This window comes from Phoca vitulina, unplaced genomic scaffold, assembly GCF_004348235.1.
Source record: "Phoca vitulina isolate PV1807 unplaced genomic scaffold, GSC_HSeal_1.0 scaffold26, whole genome shotgun sequence".
In the NCBI taxonomy this organism is placed as follows: Eukaryota; Metazoa; Chordata; class Mammalia; order Carnivora; family Phocidae; genus Phoca; species Phoca vitulina.
In genome coordinates this window covers 21553-40223 of record NW_022589729.1, presented here as the reverse complement: position 1 = coordinate 40223, position 18671 = coordinate 21553, and the positions used below count along the sequence as shown (strand labels likewise).

The 18671-nt window shown below is 47.1% G+C and overlaps 1 protein-coding gene and 4 non-coding genes across 6 annotated transcripts; 2 read left to right on the top strand and 3 right to left on the bottom strand.

The window, feature by feature from the left end:
- Positions 1-568: 568 nt before the first annotated feature.
- On the top strand, positions 569-6756 carry LOC116643574 (low affinity immunoglobulin gamma Fc region receptor III-like). Of its 2 annotated transcripts, none has more exons than XM_032422464.1 (5): positions 569-672; positions 1359-1379; positions 1727-1978; positions 4176-4430; positions 5386-6756. In XM_032422464.1, exons 1-5 carry the CDS (start codon positions 633-635, stop codon positions 5559-5561), a joined length of 744 nt encoding a protein of 247 aa, XP_032278355.1. In that variant the 5' UTR covers positions 569-632; the 3' UTR covers positions 5562-6756. The 2 variants fall into 2 exon arrangements, with proteins under 2 accessions (XP_032278355.1, XP_032278354.1); XM_032422463.1 differs by having other exon boundaries at positions 1724-1978.
- A 1557-nt stretch (positions 6757-8313) lies between these two features.
- TRNAN-GUU lies at positions 8314-8387 on the bottom strand. The gene has a single exon. It is a non-coding gene; the product is annotated as a tRNA-Asn (tRNA).
- Positions 8388-16576: 8189 nt separating this feature from the next.
- On the bottom strand, positions 16577-16648 carry TRNAD-GUC. Its single transcript has one exon. It is a non-coding gene; the product is annotated as a tRNA-Asp (tRNA).
- Positions 16649-17492: 844 nt separating this feature from the next.
- TRNAG-UCC lies at positions 17493-17564 on the bottom strand. Its single transcript has one exon. It is a non-coding gene; the product is annotated as a tRNA-Gly (tRNA).
- A 558-nt stretch (positions 17565-18122) lies between these two features.
- On the top strand, positions 18123-18205 carry TRNAL-CAG. The gene has a single exon. It is a non-coding gene; the product is annotated as a tRNA-Leu (tRNA).
- The last annotated feature ends 466 nt before the right edge of the window (positions 18206-18671 follow it).

The window sequence follows — 18671 nt, the reverse complement described above, 5'->3', positions numbered from 1 at the left end:
AACAGAGGGTGTGAATCTCACGGTCAAATTCACGCTAAGAAGTGCATTGCGGATCCCAAGGCACATGCATTTTGAATTTTGAAAAATATGCTGGTGGAGATAACCCTGGGGGGAGGGATGCTTTCTAGCGTTTTGAAGATTTCAATGTACGGAGGCAGGTCCCAGCTGGATTCCGTGGGGTCAGGGCAGTGACAAGTTCTGAAGTAGGACCAGAGATCCCTTGGTGAATGCTCTCCCTCTGGAGTCTCATCCCCAGGGTCCTGCTATCTTGTCTTTGGCACTGAGTGGATCCAAACCCACCAGGTGGGGGGGAAATACCTTGAGATTTACCAGCTGCATTCTGACAGCCTCTGTGTCACTAGATGCTCACCTGTAGACCTATGTGGACCCCCAAGGGGGACATGCCTCCTCAGCTTCTCTTCCAGACTTTTTTCTTCTCCTTCCTGCCCTATCACGGGGCTCACTTGTCAGAATTCTGGTTCAGAAATCAGATGACGTTCTGGGAAAAGGAACCTAGAGAGTACTGAGCTGGGGGGTGGGGGAAAGACTATTTACTTCCTCTCTTCAAGTGAGCTGCGTGCGTCCCATAAGGGCTCAGTGTATCCGCGGCGACTTCTCTCTGATGTGACAGCATGAGGCGGTTGCTACCCTCAACGGCTCTGCTGCTCCTAGGTAAGTCAGAGTCACTTGGGCTGCGAGAGAAGCTCCAGATGCCCTGGGTTCAGCAGAGCCCACTTTTCAGGCCGGGGAGAGGACCCCTACCAAGGAATAAGACCCCTTACCACATGCAGAGCGCTCAATAGAGCTCCCAGGACAAACCCCTGGGACACTAGAGATGAGAAGGCAGGCTCTGATTTGGGCATAACCAGGAAGCGAAGGGGGACTGGGAGGTCTCTGTTCCTTCACCCTGCTGGGGCTCAGTTTCCCTATCTGTAAATTGAAGGCTATGGACCAGATAGATGGTCCCTAAGTTCTGTCCCTTCCGTTCTGACATCATTGGGTTCCCCTCCAAGACTTCTGATTTCCACCCTTGTGGGAGGACTTGGGTTGACGTGGTGTCTCTGGCTTGATTCAGGGAAATTCAGTCTATACCCTTGTTTTGGGAGTTTGAGAAGAGGGACTAAGGAGGAAGGGAGTGGTGTTGAAAGCGGGGATGTGGGTGGAAGGCAGGACAGGAGACGTCAACACTGGTGACTAGAAGGCAGGCAGCGGGAAAGGTAGCCACCATACATACCTTGATTCTTGGCGACACGGGACTCCCAAGGCAGGGGCTGGCGGGGGAATTTACACCCCTTCCACACTCCAGCCCCCTGATCTCCACTTCTGTTCAGCATTTGTTTCGCCCTTTTGTCTTGCAGTTTCTGCTGGCACACAAGCTGGTGAGTTTGCTTTGTGGTCTCGGATGGATCCAGCTGGGCACACAGTGTGTAACAGCCACGGGGCGCTGGGAAACAGTTGGTGTGGGGTTGTCAGGGGGCACTTCCCCAGTACAGTCGGCCTTGGCCCTAGGCTTCTCTGGCTAATTTTCCTCAGGATAATGAGAGGCCAGAAATGGGGCTAAGTGCCTTGAAGCCAAGATGTTCTGAGTCTGAGTCACCGACCAAGGCGGAGTCGCCAAGCGTGGGTTTGCAATGGGCTTGCTCTGGCTCTGAGCCTCCCCGGGAATGCTAGTGTAAGGCCCGCTCCGCTCCCTGCCCTAATCCACCCTCTCTTGGTTCCTTAGCAGACCTCACAAAGGCTGTGGTGGTCCTGGAGCCTCCATACAATAGGGTCCTCACGTCGGACAGTGTGACTCTCAAGTGCCAGGGGACCGATCCCTTTGGGGACAGTTCCACCCAGTGGCTGCACAATGGGACCCTCATCTCAAATCAGACCAGCTACTTCATCAAAGTTGCCAGCGTTGAAGACAGCGGCGAGTACAGGTGCCGGAAGGGACTCTCCGAACTCAGTGACCCCGTGCAGCTCGAAGTCCACGTGGGTGAGTGGGCGAAGGGGAAAAGGGGACTCGCCAATAGAGGGTGGAAGCGGAAGACTTGAGAAGACCCGAAACTTGGGGGTTAAAACTGAGACGAGATGATCTGTGGCCACCCTGAATTATACCAGAGTCGTAGTCCTATCTCCAAGCAGGCCTTGGGCAAAATGTCAAAAGCTGGTGCCTAATGGACCCAGGACCCTGCAGGGCACAGTCCCAGCAACCACCATGCACATAGAATGTACCCAAGAGCATGGTGTCACCTGAAGGTCAGGCCATGCCATTAGTGCTCACTGATATTTATTGAATAAGTTAATGGTTCTGTTTTTATGACCTCCATCTCCATCTGACTCTCAGGCGCACAATGCCCTAAGTGACCCTCCAAACCCTTCCAAACGGCCCAGGGTCCTATCTACCACCCTGTCCCCATGAATGCCACACTCAAACTTAAACTTCAGCGTAACTCTCCTAGTGGGGATAGAGACATGTTCAGCCTGCACACTGGTCATGGAACGGAAGTCTTTAGCATTGTTTGCAGAATGCAGGCATCAGAAGCAGGTGAGGGGAGGATGTCAGAGGCAGGGCTATGTCCCGCTGTCCCTGGAATCACAGCACCTGGCCCAGTACCTGCAGTGTCCCCTCTCAAGCCTGACGCTACTTCAGTGGCTGCCTCAGGGGCACCATGGTACAGGTGGAAGGAGCCTGGAGGGGAAGGGGGGCCTGACTTGCAAAGAGTTTCACAGAACTAGGCCTCTGAAGCTGACTTCCGTGGCTCCTTAGCCTCTGACCACCACATAGCTGACACGGTCTTCATGCTACGGAGTTACGGGGAGGAATGTCTGTTCCCTAGCTAGGTGAGGCGTGGCTACCTTAGACCAAATAAAATGGGTTATTAGAAAAATCAAGCCTGAGAGCTATTAGTTTGCCTTGGAGTTCGATCTAGAACCTGGCTTTGGAAGTCCCATCAATGAGGATTGTACTAAGCTGTGACCATGAGCATTAACTTCACCAGGAAAAACTCTCAATCATCTTTCAAGACTCGTTTCACTTTCTCCTCCTCTGAGAAGTCCTCTTTGTGCCATTCTCTTCGGCCTTCGAGACCTTTGTTCTTTGTCTGTTGTAGCACGCTGTGTTGGAATTATTTCTGCGTATGTGTTTTTCTGTGTTGGGTCTACAAATTCTTTGAGGTTAGGGATCATGTGTCGTCGTCAGCGGGTAACCCCAGACTGCACAACACCTGGTACATTAGTGAGTGCTCAACCAAATCTTCGCTGAATAGATGTACATATGGACATTCATGAAGTCCATGGCAGGACAGACTGGCCCAAAGGCCACCAGACTATCTATATGTATTCTTATAACCATAATCTTTTTTTTTAAAGATTTTATTTATTTATTTGACAGATAGAGACACAGCAAGAGAGGGAACACAAGCAGGGAGAGTGGGAGAGGGAGAAGCAGGCTTCCCGTGGAGCAGGGAGCCAGATGCGGGGCTCGATCCCAGGACCCCGGGATCATGACCTGAGCCGAAGGCAGACGCTTAACCAACTGAGCCACCCAGGCGCCCCTCAACCTTTCCTTTAATGGAGCAAATCGTCATTTTTTTTTTAAGATTTAAATTATTTATTTATTGAGAGAAAGAAAGAGAGCTTGTGCGTGCGTGGGTGGAGGGGTAGAGGGGGAGGGAGAGAGAGAATCTCCAGCAGACTCTGTGCTGGGCATGGAGCCCGATGTGGGGCTCGATCCCACAACCCTGAGGTCATGACCTGAGCTGGATCCAAGAGTCAGACGCTCAGCCAACTGAGACACCCAGGCACCCCACAAATCATCATTTTCAAATGCAATTTTTACTCTTTGACCTAGAACTTATGGTGGCTGCTTGTAGCCTTACTTGCCATAGCAAATCCCAGGGCAGCCCTAAGGACCCTGCAGATGGCTTCCCCCCTACCTCTTCCCTTGGTCCCTCTGCTCTACCCTTACGGTTTGATTTGTGTGTCCCTCTTCCCTGTTAGACAAAAAGTCTTGGTGTGACATGAGTTCTCCTGCAGGGCCCAGTGGGCTTTTTCCCGAAGCAAGCTCTGCAGGGATGGCTCCCAGGCTGGCTCTCCGTGGCGCCCCAGGATCTGGGTGGTGAGTGTCCCCTTCCCAGGGTCTTGGCTCTGATTGCTGAGGCCCCGGGGCCGGTGGCCTCCGTGTCTTTCAGGTTGGCTGTTGCTCTGGACGCCTCGGCAGGTGTTCCAGGAGGGGGAGCCCATCTGGCTGAAGTGCCACAGCTGGAAGAACAACCCCGTACGGAAAGTTCAATATTTCCAGAATGGAAAAAGCAAGAAGTTTTCTTACAATAATTCTGACTTCCACATTCCAGCAGCAACAAGCAAACACAGTGGCTCCTACTTCTGCAGGGGGCTTATTGGGAAGAAAAACGAGTCTTCAGAGCCTGTGGACATCATCATTCAAGGTAAAAGCTGCACAGCTCTCGAGGGTCCAGAACCCCCTGGGCATGGATGGAGTCTGCCCTCAGACTGTGAAGATGAGTGGAAAGGAGATTCTGGAATATTCCACAGGCTTCTTTACAAGGGGTTCTGAGGGGTGTCATTGACTCTGCACGAACAGAAGCCACATTTCCTGCCCCATAAGTACACCTGTCCCTCCTTGCCCCAGTCACACCACGCCCACAATGTTATGTGTCCCTACAGTGCTAGCCCATCTTCACTGCCCTCCTTTCCTCTCCAAGCCTCAAGTCTTAGCCAAGAACCAACCTGGTGGGCGCCCCTCACTGGCTCACAGAGAGGGCATGGAAACTGGGTCCTGGCTCTGCTGCTCATTAATCATGTAATAGTGCATAAACTATTAGTCTCTTTGAGTCTCCAGTTCCCCTTCCGTAACAAAGATGAGTTGACGTTTATCGGGCACCTTTCTGTGTGCTCGACACCCCGCTAAGTGCTTCTTTCCATGCACCCAGTTTGACCATCACAGTGACCCCCTCACCACAACGTTATGAGGTTATAGGTATTATTGAGTCTACCTTACGGATGAAGTAACTCTAACTGAGGGGAGAATGGGGGGGTGCGTTAATGTGTCTCTAAGATCACACCAAAGATTCAAAGACCTTTATCTTTTTTTTAAGATTTTATTCATTTATTTGACAGAGAGAGAGAGAGTACAAGTAGGGGGAGGTGTAGGCAGAGGGAGAGGGAGAAGCAGGCTCCCCACCAAGCAGGGAGCCCGATGTGGGGCTCGATCCCAGGACCCTGGGATCATGACCTGAGCTGAAGGCAGACCTTACCAACTGAGCCACCCAGGGGACCCAGACCTTTATATTTATTTAACCACTAGATAAAAGGAAAGAATTGGACACCAAATTTCTGCCTTAACAAGTGTCATTTTTCTCATCCCTCTGCTTCTCCCATTAGGTTCAGCAGTTCCATCCACCTCATCACTCCTACATTGGCCCCAAATCCCTTTCTCCCTGGTGATGGTACTTCTATTTGCAGTGGACACGGGGCTGTATTTTGCTGTGCAGAGAGACCTTCGTAGCTCAATGAGGGGCTGGAAAAACAGCAAAGTCTCCTGGAAACAGGGCCCTTAGGACAAATGGGGGTAGTAAAAGCAGCACCTTTGAGCCTCCTTCTGGATTCACAACCCCGTCATCCCCACCAGGCAGCTCTGGGAGCAGCAGGAAAACCGCACCTCAGGATCTAGGCTGAGGATCTTCCACTCAACTCCATTTTGTCTTGGTCTCTGCTAGAAAGGAAGGGTCTGCGATCCCTAGGGGCCAACCATGAAGCCCCAGTGAGTAGACACAGTACTCAGACTTGAAGTCTCAGAGCTACCCAGATACTTTCTCTGCCCAACTGTCTGTCACAGCAAAGCCACAATGCAGACTGTGGATGGTGACCCAATGTATGAACTTGTTCTTAAATAACAGGATAAGTAGATAAAAGAATTATGGCCGAGGGCCAGCTGGGTCGTGGTCTACATCTGTTGCTGCCACCCTAAAACCCCTTCCATATAGATTGTGGGGGCTGTTGAGGGTCTAGGGGAGACAGCAGAACCAGCAAAGGGGGTGGCTGAGAAAGAGCAAGGCAGTCCAGGACGGACCAGGGGAAACCCCTGCCTGGGCTGTCTTCCTAGAACGTGAGCGGTGGTGTAGGTACAGAAAAATCACAGGGTGATGTAGAATTGATTTTTCAGGGGAGCCCCTGTCAGAACCGGGATAGTGTGTGAATATTTAATGATGAACGCTCTTGATGTCTGTCATGAGTAGAAAATGCTCCCGGAAAGGGGTTGGGGATGGGAGGGTCTTGGAAAAGAAAGAGCAGATCAAACTCTGTGTCCATAGGAAGGAGAGCCACATTGCTGTCCCAGATCAAGCTCAGTGAACAGAGCTTGCTCTGGGTCTGAACTGAGAAAGCATGACAGGAAAGAGTCAACAACAGCTGTTCAGGAGGCAATGGGCAGGACATGAGGACATTTGTGGGCCAGGATAGTAGGAATTAGAGAGAGGAGATGCGGGGACTATGACCAGCTTTCTGCTTCAGTATTTAATACAGCTCCAGCTCCAGCTTCACATCATTCATCCACCAAATGCTGGATAAGCGATACTAAATGTGCTCGACTCTGCTGAGTTAAACTCTGAGACTTTGAAATCTGTCGGCCTGGCAGTGACGATGGAGTGGGGGTGAGGTCACGAGCGTGGCTTGTGGAAGAAAGCTTAGCTGTGTCTTTCTGTATTAGAAGCTTTAAACAGAGCATTTCTTGATTCCAATAAAGCATTGAACAAGATCGTGCATGCTGCTCTCCAAAGATGGAAAAACCATGACCTGAATGGTAAAATCCATTCTTCCTCCTGCTGTCTGAAATTCTACCAGGGATGAGTTTGGGTTAATGAAATCATATCCTCACAGCTCACACGAATCAACCAGTTGCAGACTCAACCAATCTTGCTGAGGCAACTTGGTGAAGGGGACTTTTACAGGTGGTGTGGGATGGGAGGGTGGGTGGCTGTTAGAGTTAGTTCTGAGCTGGTGGTAAACAGGAGAAGGCATCCCCAGGAAGGAGATAGGGGCCTGGACAGAGGTATAGGTTAGTAAGGTGTCAGTTATGAGCTAATGCCAACATGATTCAAGCTTGACGTTTGAATATTACATGAGATCCAGACGTGAGGCAAGTGCATCGGGAAACCCCATTCAACTCACATCTAGGGGGCCTGGGTGGCTCGGTTGGATGTCTGCCTTGGGCTCAGGTCATGATCCAGGAGTCCAGGATCAAGCTCAGGGAAAGACTCCCTGCTCAGCGGGGGGTCTGCTTCTCCCTCTGCCCCTCACCCCGCTCTCATGCTCTCTCTATCTTTCTCTCAAACAAATAAATAAAATCTTCAACTCACATCTATTTAGTACTTATGATGCCACGAGCTTGGGCTTAGGTGCTGAAGATAGAGAGATGAACAACATGGAGACATGCCTAGAAGAGCTTTCATTCTAGGGAGAAAAGCCCAGAGGAGGGAATGAAGAACAGCCTGCAGAGAAGAGGCTTAGTTTTGTGGTGGTGAAGGATGAGTAGGAGTTTGCCAGGCAAGGGGGACAGACGCTGAAGAGAAGTTTGCCAGGCAAAGATTCAAAAGCCAGAGTAGGGCTCAAGAAAGTAATTTAGCTGTTTTCTAGTGTAAAGAGCCAGGGAGGGAGAGGAGCGAGTTCAGGGGCCGGATCATGAAAGGCACTGCCTTCCAGGCTAAGGAGCGCCCAGCCGGCCAAGCAAGCCTTTGAGGGATTTTAAGCAGAACAAGTTTGCATTTTAGGAAGCCTCTCTGGCAGCTACGTGGAGGAAAGAAGGGGGAGGGGGGTTTGAAGACAGGAACCCCCGCCTGGAAAGCCGGGTACTTACTGCAGTAACCCAAGGGGGAAGTGGTGAGGACGTGAAAGGCAGCGAGGCTGGAGAGGAAGGTGCCTACTGAGAAGCTAGAAGGCATGCTCTCCAGACACGGGTAAGCAGTAGGACTCAGCACGACTAGGGGCCCAGGTTCCGGACACGCCTGTTTCATGAGTTAGGAAATCCAAGCGCAAAGGCAAGGCAGGCACAGATGTGCTAACGAATTCATCTTTGGCTTAGCAGTACTCGCTTCCTTTGGTCGGCAAACATTTTTAATCAGTTTCACGGGGCAGTTTTCGTAGGACCTAAGTCAAGCCGCTAAAAGGCTTGCTACCAACCGCAGGGCGGATCTTGCAGACCGACCGTCTGGGAACACCCGGGGGGCGGGAGAGTGAGAGCCTGCCAGCAGCGCCCAGACCTCCGCGGCTTCCGCGCCCCGCGAGACACACCCCAGGTTCAAAACGCTCAGCCACCGTCCCTGGGTGGGCTCGAACCACCAACCTTTCGGTTAACAGCCGAACGCGCTAACCGATTGCGCCACAGAGACAAGCGAGGGCCGCTGCCTCTGCCAAGTCAGTTCACCGCAGAGAACGTTCGTACTGCTTCCTCCTGCGCCCCCAAACCCGGGCTGGGCTGGCGCCTTTCCCGCGCACCGGGCGGCCCGAGCGAAGCCGGGCTTTCCCCCGCGCTGGCACCTGCTTAGACCTGGGACCGGCCTCAGTGTCCGCCCGGACGAGGCCGAGAAGCCGGAGCCGCCGAGGTCTCTGGGGGAAGCCCTAACGGAGGCGCTCTGTGGGCTCGCGAGTTCCCTTAGTTCTGCTCCGGAAAGTACAGTCAACTTTTTTTTTTTTTTTGCTGATCTAGACAATTTATGTGTTCGTGTCAGCTTGTTATTGTGAATATTTAAAATACGGCATCACGTGTCCGATCCTGCCCGGCACAATGACATGTTTAAGCAAGGGAGCCTACTAGACCGAGACTAATCTCCAGCCCCAGCTGTTTTGAAAGGTTTCCTCTAGCGTATTAGGCACCCGGGCAGAACACAGAGTTTATTAAATGCCAGTGACTGAAGGACTTTCACACTGAAATATCCGGATCTAAATATCCGAGGGCAGAGACCCCGCATCCAACATCATCAGGCCAGGGATCCTGGTCAGGACTGGGCCTCCTCTTCTCTCCTGCCTGGAGGGAAGCTCCTCTCTTGGTTCTTGGCCCATTTCGCAGCCGCAAGCACACCCAACCGCTCTACCTCCGTTCTTTGCCGCACCCGGGCACCCACAGTGTGTGGCTGGTTCCGGGGGCCCCTCCCCAGCCTCCACCCAGAACCTCCTCCTCCTTCCACACCCCCGCCCTCTGCTCCAGTTTAGGTGCAGGTCAAAGTTTCCAACGATGTTGGGTGAAATGAGCGTACACACTAATGCAGATAGAGGGGCATGGGCATCGTGTGTGTGTGTGTGTGTGTGTGTGTGTGTGTGTGTCTCAGATAAGTTCGCCAAATGATCTCTGCATTGAGACTACCCTTTCTTTTTTTTTACACTTTAAAAGGTTGGTTTTAAATGTTCTTTACTTCATAAAATTATGGTGAGGATAGGTGATAGTCGTGGCTGTGGTTGTTTTCTAAATTTCCTAACTTGGCAAAATAAAAAGTTGGCAACTCTATATTGACCACCAACATTTTAGGGGAAATTTTACTCATCTGCGAAGTCCAAGTTTAGGAACCGCTACTCTCGCCTTCACCTCTTTTATTGGATTGGCAGCAGGAATTAAAAATTACTTTCCAGTTTATTCTAAACACAGATACATTTCCTATGCTTCCCTTTGCATGGACGCGTAACAGCGATCCGAAAGAAGGCCAAAAAAAAAAAAAAAAAAAACTGAGGCATGAAAAAGATAGCACAAAATGGGATGGTGAAATAAATCCAAATATATCAGTAATCACAATGTATAGAAATGGAGAAAATTTGGCAGTTAAAGTGGATTTTTAAAAAATATATTTTCTATTTTATCCTGTTTTACAAAAATGACATTAAAACATTAAAAAAAAAAACAGAAGGATTGAATGAAAAAGAATGGAAAAAAGATATGCCAGGAATGGTCTAACAAAAAGAAAGTTGGCATATAGCTATATAATACCAGACAAAATAAAGTGTAAAAAATGATGCATCATGAGGGATGGAGATGGTCACCAGATGGCAATAAAAGATTAAACTCATGATGAACATATAATAACTCTTACATGTATCTAATAAAACAGCATTAAAATATAAAAGCAGGAACATTTGACCTACAAGGGAAAACTGACAAATTCATTTACAGTGAATCTTCAAATTTTATGGTGAGAGAATTCAACATACTACTTTCAGCATTTGATAGGTCAAATTAAACATATGAACACAGTAAGCTTGGTTTAATATATATTTACATTAAAAAAATTAAACATATGAACACAGTAAGCTTGGTTTAATATATATTTACAACTCTGCAACCAATAATTTTTGGTTATACATTCTTCTCAAATGCATTTAGAACATTTTTTTTTTTCTTAATTTTTTTTTTTTTTTTTTAAGATTTTTATTTATTTGACAGAGAGAGACACAGCGAGAGAGGGAACACAAGCAGGGGGAGTGAGAGAGGGAGAAGCAGGCTTCCCGCTAAGCAGGGAGCCCAACGTGGGGCTCGATCCCAGGACGCTGGGATCATGGCCTGAGCCGAAGGCAGACGCTTAACGACTGAGCCACCCAGGTGCCCCTGCATTTAGAACATTTACAAAAATTGACTTTATATGAGGCCATAAAACAAGTCTTAACATATATCATGGAATTGGCACTATATAGAATACATTCTTTGAACATAATGCAATTTAACTCAGAAATCAATTACAAAAAAATACCTTTTAAAACCCTCATATATGTGGAAAATTTAAAACCCATGCTTTTTAAATACCTCATGGAACAAAGAGAAATTGAATGGAAATTGAAAAATACTTAGATTGAAGAGTAATAAAAATATAACATACCGGAATTGTGGATTGTTCAAGGTTTTACATGTGCACGAGGGAAAAGGAACACTATACCAACCTTCAGTGTTGAGCATATGCGTTAAACAGTATTTTCTGTTAAATATATGTTAGAAAAAAAACAAACAAACAACAGGCAACTTTTGGAATGCAGTTAATCCTGTTCCAAGGAGGGAAATGCACAGGTAGTTACATGCTGATTGGGCGGGGCTATAACAATTAACTTCCCCTCAGAAAGAGTCATCTTCTAGAGTCTGCTTTGGCTCTCCCTGAACACCCCAAAAAGCCAGTCCCCATATCACTGCTGGCCAACTCTAGGAAACTCTACGTGGGCACTGCCCAGAGGCCACTCAAGGCCTCCCAACCTGCAGGTCCAATTTAAGCCAACCTACTGTGAGTCCTGGTTATAGGTCCCTGTCCCTGTTTGTCTCCCAGGATGGGGCCACCTGAACCCTGGTCCAGGTAACAAGAGCCTAGTGTCAATTTGGCGCCCCCAAGACCGTGGCTGCCCACTACCACTCAGTACTACTCTGTAGTCACCCTTGCTTGTGGCCACTTGTGGGAACTGAAGCCTCCACCCAACCTTGCTACCAAGAGTCCGGAAATAACAGAGAGCAGACAGGCAGTAATGGGTCACACCGAGAGCATCAGCCAGGTGTTGTGGCCTCTGCTGGCACTGGTGGCCGTCCTGTGGTAGGATGGAGGCTGTGAGGCAGACTGGACCATGGGGGAAATGTGGGGCTCAAGGGTGACTGAGGGGCAGGCGCCTCTTTTCCACAACTGTATTGTATTTTAACTTCAATTCATGGGACAAGGTTGTCTTTTTTTTTTTTTTTTTTAAAGATTTTATTTTATTTATTTGACAGAGAGAGAGACAGCTAGAGAGGGAACACAAGCAGGGGGAGTGGGAGAGGGAGAAGTAGGCTCCCGGCCGAGCAGAGAGCCGGATGCGGGGCTCGATCCCAGGACCCTGGGATCATGACCTGAGCCAAAGGCAGACGCTTAACGACTGAGCCACCCAGGCGCCCCTTGTCTTTTTTTTTTTTTTTTTTTTTTTTTTTAAACTCCAAACATCCTCCCACCATTAAGAATTGTTTTAGTAATAAAGTGCGAGCAGGGGTATGGGGAGGGCAGAAGGAGAATGAGAGAGAGAGAATCCCAAGCAGACTCCCTGCTGAGCTCAGAGCCCCATGATCACCACCGGAGCCAAAATCAAGGGTCAGACACCCAACTGACTTAGCCACCCAGATGCCCCACAGACAATATTTTAAAGACTAGAAAAAATATATTACAGTTGTTGTTGGTTCAACAGCAGATGACAAAGGATGCAGTATCATTAATACCCATCCTTTCCTAATTTTAGGAAAACAATTTCAACTTATTCAGACAAGTCAGCTAATGACTATCAACCTATTGGAAAGAAATTGCAGGAAGTTGATGCAGTTCCCCATGTTAAACCAGGGCTCAGATAGAGGCAGCTTTTAGCTAGAGACAGCTGTAGCAAACAAAACCAACAATATTTTTTTTTAATTTTTTTATTGTTATGTTAATCCCCATACATTACATCATTAGTTTTAGATATAGTGTTCCATGATTCATTGTTTGTGCATAACACCCAGTGCTCCATGCAGAACGTGCCCTCCTCAATACCCATCACCAGGCTAACCCATCCTCCCACCCCCCTCCCCTCTAGAACCCTCAGTTTGTTTTTCAGAGTCCATCGTCTCTCATGGTTCTTCTCCCCCTCCGATTTCCCCCCCTTCATTCTTCCCCTCCTGCTACATTCTTCTTCTTCTTTTTTTCTTTCTTAACATATATTGCATTATTTGTTTCAGAGGTACAGATCTGAGATTCAACAGTCTTGCACAATTCACAGCGCTTACCAGAGCACACACCCTCCCCAGTGTCCATCACCCAGTCACCCCATCCCTCCCACCCCACCCCCCACTCCAGCAACCCTCAGTTTGTTTCCTGAGATTAAGAATTCCTCATATCAGTGAGGTCATATGATACATGTCTTTCTCTGTTTGACTTATTTCGCTCAGCATAATACCCTCCAGTTCCATCCACGTCATTGCAAATGGCAAGATCTCATTCCTTTTGATGGCTGCATAATATTCCATTGTATATATATACCACATCTTCTTTATCCATTCATCTGTTGATGGACATCTTGGCTCTTTCCACAGTTTGGCTATCGTGGACATTGCTGCTATAAACATCGGCAAAACCAACAATTATTAAAAATCAAATATTTTGGAGATGATTTGGAAGGTTGACACAGTATTTGCACTACAACTTACATTACCTGGAAATCAGTCTTATGAGACACATAAACACACATATCTATCTATCCATCTATCTATCCATCTATCATCTATCTATCTACTTAAGGACTAATAGGGAATAGTTGAAATATATAATCCTGCAACTGTTTAAAATCTTCTGAATACCATTCATGGCTATGTGTCTCAATATAAATGAATCCTATAAAAATAATACTTAGTAAAAAGGGGGGAAAAAAGCTAGTTGCAAAAGACTATGTACCATCTGATACCAGTTACATAAATTTTAAAAGCATGAAAATCCAAATAATATATATATTTGATAACACATACACATGTACTGAAACTATTACAAAAGCTAAAGAAAGAATACACATAAAATCCAGAATGAGGGTTGCTCCTTATTGGGAGAAAGAGACACCAGATCTAGATAGATTACTTAGATTGCTTCTCATTCAAGGATGAGCACAGTAAGGTTCTTAATCGCAAACAACAGCACCTACTCTAGCTTATTTAAATACAAAAAGATTTATTGAGGGCTACAGATAATTCACCAGGCATTAGGAAGACTGAGGAAACAGACTCGAGGCTGACTTCCAGGAATAACTCCCCAAACTATTCTCTATACAGGGCTACCACAGTACCCAGCAAAAACTGCTACAAAGCAAATTACAAAGCTTCTGCTGTTTCCAGTCTCTGCTCTAGAACAAAGCTGCATTGGCCACTACTTACACCTCCAAAATTATATCTGTTTCTCTCCCAGTTACAAATCAAAATCTCGCTGAAGTACATCCTGTTGGTGAAACCTAAATCATAACCAGAAACCCAGCCGCAGAGGAATCTAGAACATGTCCTTTTTAGGTCCCCAGCCTCAACAGCACAGGAAAGCAAACCAGAATGATACTGGAATGGGTGTTGAGCAAACCAATCTACATATTCACTACAGGGAGTAAACTGAAAAGCAAAAATAAAATAAAATAAAACCAACACCAAATTAAATATATAAAATATATTAAAATATAAGCAGGTAATGTTCCCACTTTCGCCTCTAATATAGGACTGTTAGAGAACGAGGGGATGAAAAGCTCTGAAGAACTATGTTGTCGTGGGCTACAGTTGTGTATATTATGATAAACTGTGGCAAGGGTCTGTGCATGTTTTTGTTCTTAAAAGACAGCCTGGGGGTGGGGAGAGGGAAGGGCTCCAGGTCCATGTGTTGGACTCCTCCCAAATTCCTGTGGAAAAGACCCCAACGGTGTAACAGAGGAAAGTTTATACCATCCCATTGATCCACAATATCTAAGAGAAAATTTGCAATCTACTGGGTTCATGATAAACAGCTCATAATCCAAGATGGAGTCAAAATGGTCTTGGAAATCAGAGTGGGACATCACTCAGAGTTGAATATCAAAAACATGAGCAAGAAAAGAAGGGACAGCAGCATAAAAAAAAAAAAAACAACAACAACATAAGCCATTGACTCCCAGTCATTCACAATATCCAAGAGGAAGCTTGATATCTTCTGTCTCGTGGATCCAAGCTGAGACTGGAGTGAAGTATGTCCCAGACTTTGTGTTTTGTTTTGTTTGAGAGAGATGGATGGATTAGTAGCCATCAATGATGTCATTTCAAATCAGTGGTTGAGGGATGGGCTATTCAATGAATTGAACGGAGAACCATCAGGTGGAGGGATGGGAATAGAGTTATAGACTTACCCCATGTTGTATCTCAAAATAATTTCAAAAAGAATTAAAGGGATAATATCAAAAAGCAAAAGGAAACAAAATTACTATAAGGAAAAGGGGGTAAAAACTGATCTGATATTGGGGTGGGAAGGAGTTTTCTATATATGAAAAAAAAGTTAAAAAAAACTACCAGGGAAAGTATTTGACTACATAAAAATTAGAAACTTCTGAAGTTCAAAAACACTATGAATAAAATTAAAAAGCAATTTCACTTTCCATCATGGTGGAGGAGCTTGCGTCGTGCTAACCACTCCATAGATAACAATTATAAACTCCTGACAAAATATTTTTTTAAAAAATCTGTAAGGCACTGGATAGCAATCAAATCAGATTGACAATAAAAGAGCATTCAAGCCCCAGAAGAAGGAATCACAATGGGTGAGATCCTCATCCTGAGGGCACTCACCAGGAAACTCAGGGGCGTAAATTATTGCAGGAAACTAGTCCTATACCCAACGCACTGGGCTTCCAGACTGGCTGGAAACTGAAGAAGTCAAACTCAGAAAAGAGATAGTCTCATCCAGGAAAACCAAATCTGCAAATCAAGCTCTCATATCTTTGGGTCACCCTTGAACTGAGTATAGACCCACCACAGATTTCACCGAGGCCATGCTGAAAGTAATGGCTGGGGGGTGAAAGAGTACCCAGCAGAGATTTCAAGAGCTGCCCCACCAGAAGAGCCAGAAAAACACCGCGGGAACAAAAATGCTTAAAAACAGGAGATTTGTTAAAGAAATGATGATGTGGCCACTTAATATAGCACAACGAAGTCATTAAAGTAATGTTTTGGACTAACATTTAATGAATTTAGAAAGATTCACATTTTTAAGTAAACACTCAAGTAGGTTAAAAAACGATATGCACAATGTGATTCCAGCTTTGCATTTAAAAAATGCGGAAGAGATAAACACACAGCAAAATATTAATAGGGATTTCCTGGGTGATGGAAATATGGATGCCTCTTCTGTCTTTGTGGTTTGCTTATCTCCCATATTTTCTACAAGGACTGTATCTTACCCTTATATTCAGGAAAAATAGTATCTTTTTAAAGCATGAGCCAGCTGTGAGCGCAGGGTACTACTTCAAAGGACTTTAGCCCCAAAGTGTCTCAAAAACTGTAGCTTGGCTCCTCCACGTTACAGATGAAGAAACCGAAGCCCAGAGAAAAATGGCTTGCGCCAAAGCAAACAGCTGCTTACTGATTGTCAGACTAGAGCTCATTTCTGTTTGCTCACCTTGGTTGTAGTAAGGCAGCAAGAAAGAGCGCGAACTTTTGAGAACGTGGGCTGGGCACAGGTGGATAGCAATATACCCGGGAGGAAGAAAGGAAGTAAGTCGTCGGTGTGGGAGAGAGCAAGAAGGAGAGTGAAAATCTGGAATACAGGGCTCAAGGTAGAGCCTGGATCCTGGAATTTTCTTCCAGTGGGCAGCAAGAAATCATGGGGATGGGAGAAGTTATACTCAGTGGCAGGCCTCTTCAGCGGTACATCAGAGGGAAACTTGCTTGCAGGGTTAAGAACCAGGGTCAAAATAACCGTGCCTACCAGTGCTCCCGCCCATCATCCAAGAAATTCACAGGTGACAACCATGCTCATGGAGAGAACCTAAAATTATTTAGGAATACCTTTTGTTTCTGCGGTAAACGAGAATGTAGACTAAGGAAGGGAGGAGAAAAAGATGCCGTTCTCGTCTCCCCGTCGGGGAATCGAACCCCGGTCTCCCGCGTGACAGGCGGGGATACTCACCACTATACTAACGAGGAAAACCGCGTCACCGACTCAAAAATCATTGTTTAGGAAGTTACTTCTAAGTTGCCGGGACAACTCCTTTTGTAAAAGATAGCTGATTGTTTCGACTGGCACGTTACAAAACTGACATGATGAGAGCCCTCTGTGTAATTTAAATTTTCTTGCAGCCACATTAAAAAGAAACATGTAATAATTTTAAGACTACATCTTAAGTAACCCAAGATTTCCAAAATATTGTTTTCGACATGCAGCTAAGATAAAAATATAGAGAGATTTTTTTTTTCGTACTTAGTTTTCAAACCACTATGTATTGTACACTCACAGACAGCACTTTTCATCTCGGGCATTAAGTTTTCATTTGAAAACTTGATCGATACTTCGATTTCATAACGTTTACAGTTGAAAAAGTGGATTCATATACCCAAGTTGCTCCGAGCGTACTTAAACTTTCTCCGATAGCTAAATTGGGCATCTTTTTTAATGGTCTATTTATTGACTTCAAATAATTGATCTGTTTACTGACGTAGACCTGCAAGTGCAGTTCCTCCAACGCACCCGCTAATGTCACGCGCAGGGCCCCGGCGAGGACATCTCGCACCTGCACGCAGGGCCCGGGGAGACTCGGGACCGGGACCGGGTAGGATCCTCAGCAGACCGAAGCGCTTAAAGTCAGGCGGGAAGGAGCGGCGGAGAGGAAAGCGTTCAGTGTCGAACACCGCCCAAACGCAGCGGGGCGGGGACAGGGGCTCCGCAGCGACAGTCGAGCCCCGGCGAGAGAGAGCAGCGCCTGCAGTTCCTAGTTTGGGTTCAAGCTTTTAAAAAAGCACCCCGCGCGCTCTTCCAGGAAAAAGGAAGCTTTGCGTTGGCCGGGAATCGAACCCGGGTCAACTGCTTGGAAGGCAGCTATGCTCACCACTATACCACCAACGCTAGCGTTTGCCGGCTTTCAGAATTCCATACATAAGGAAAGTGGAGGCCGTGGATTTTTCTCCGTGGCGTTCTATGCTCCCGAGGTACACGGAGCCTTCCTCTGGCAAGGATGGATCTCGAACTTACTCCTAATCGGTCCGCCAGTCACGGGGGCCGGCTGGGGTGGAGGGTTCGAGGAGGCGGGCGGGAAGGCGGAAGCCTCGCGTGGCTGGGGGATTTTCCCTGCTGCCTGATCTGATCCGCGCTCCCAGACTCGCCGCTTGGCGCGCGCCAGCGCTGGATCCGCCGGGTGTGGGATTCGGTACCAGCGATTTGGCTGAGGGTCCAAGGGAGACCGGCCGGAAAGGGCGCCAGGAAAAATGGATCTTTACAGTTTAGGATGGTGGAGAACTAGGAAGGAGGAGTCAGAGACAGTTTTATTTTCCGTACTTTGTCAAGGAGCCTAGGGAGAGTTCTAGTTTTATTTAAAGCAATAAACGCAGCATCATATAACTTGACGTCATGATACAGCACTGTGGGGTAATCTCAAAGTGAAATAAGAAAACCCAATGCTGCCGTGTCAGGATGGCCGAGCGGTCTAAGGCGCTGCGTTCAGGTCGCAGTCTCCCCTGGAGGCGTGGGTTCGAATCCCACTTCTGACAAAACCCTTTTTTTTTTTTTTTTCTCTTTCACTTTTTCCCCGCCAACAAATACAATTGAATTCATGGGGAAAGGAGTATTGATTAATCGACACCACCTTTTTGTCCTGCGTATCTATTTATGAATATTATGCTTCACTGTGAATATGGGACTGAATCTATTTTTTTCTGTATTGTAGGCAGGAGACTGGTCTATGAAAACCGGAAGCAGTTGGGATCTATACCTACCTATGAAAAACATTTTTGAGCCCTTTCTATGTGCCCAGCACACTAGGGCAGGCGGATGTCAAATTCTCTCCTCCGACCGAACAAGGAAAAGCTCTTAACTCAGATCCCTTCATTTGCTAACTCGGCGGGAGTCTTCTAATGCTCAGACCGTAGTGTTTAACTTTGGCAGGCCTCACATTTCCCACCATCTTGTGCCGCCCACTCCAACTGTTGCAGGGTGGACGGGGGGGGGGGGGGGGGG

Excerpts from the sequence above, each read along its gene's own strand:
- LOC116643574 (XM_032422463.1), top strand. The coding sequence starts at position 633 with ATGAGGCGGTTGCTACCCTCAACGGCTCTGCTGCTCCTAG. Across the intron at positions 673-1,358 it reads AACGGCTCTGCTGCTCCTAG|TTTCTGCTGGCACACAAGCT; the intron begins GTAAGTCAGAGT and ends TTTGTCTTGCAG. Across the intron at positions 1,979-4,175 it reads GCAGCTCGAAGTCCACGTGG|GTTGGCTGTTGCTCTGGACG; the intron begins GTGAGTGGGCGA and ends CGTGTCTTTCAG.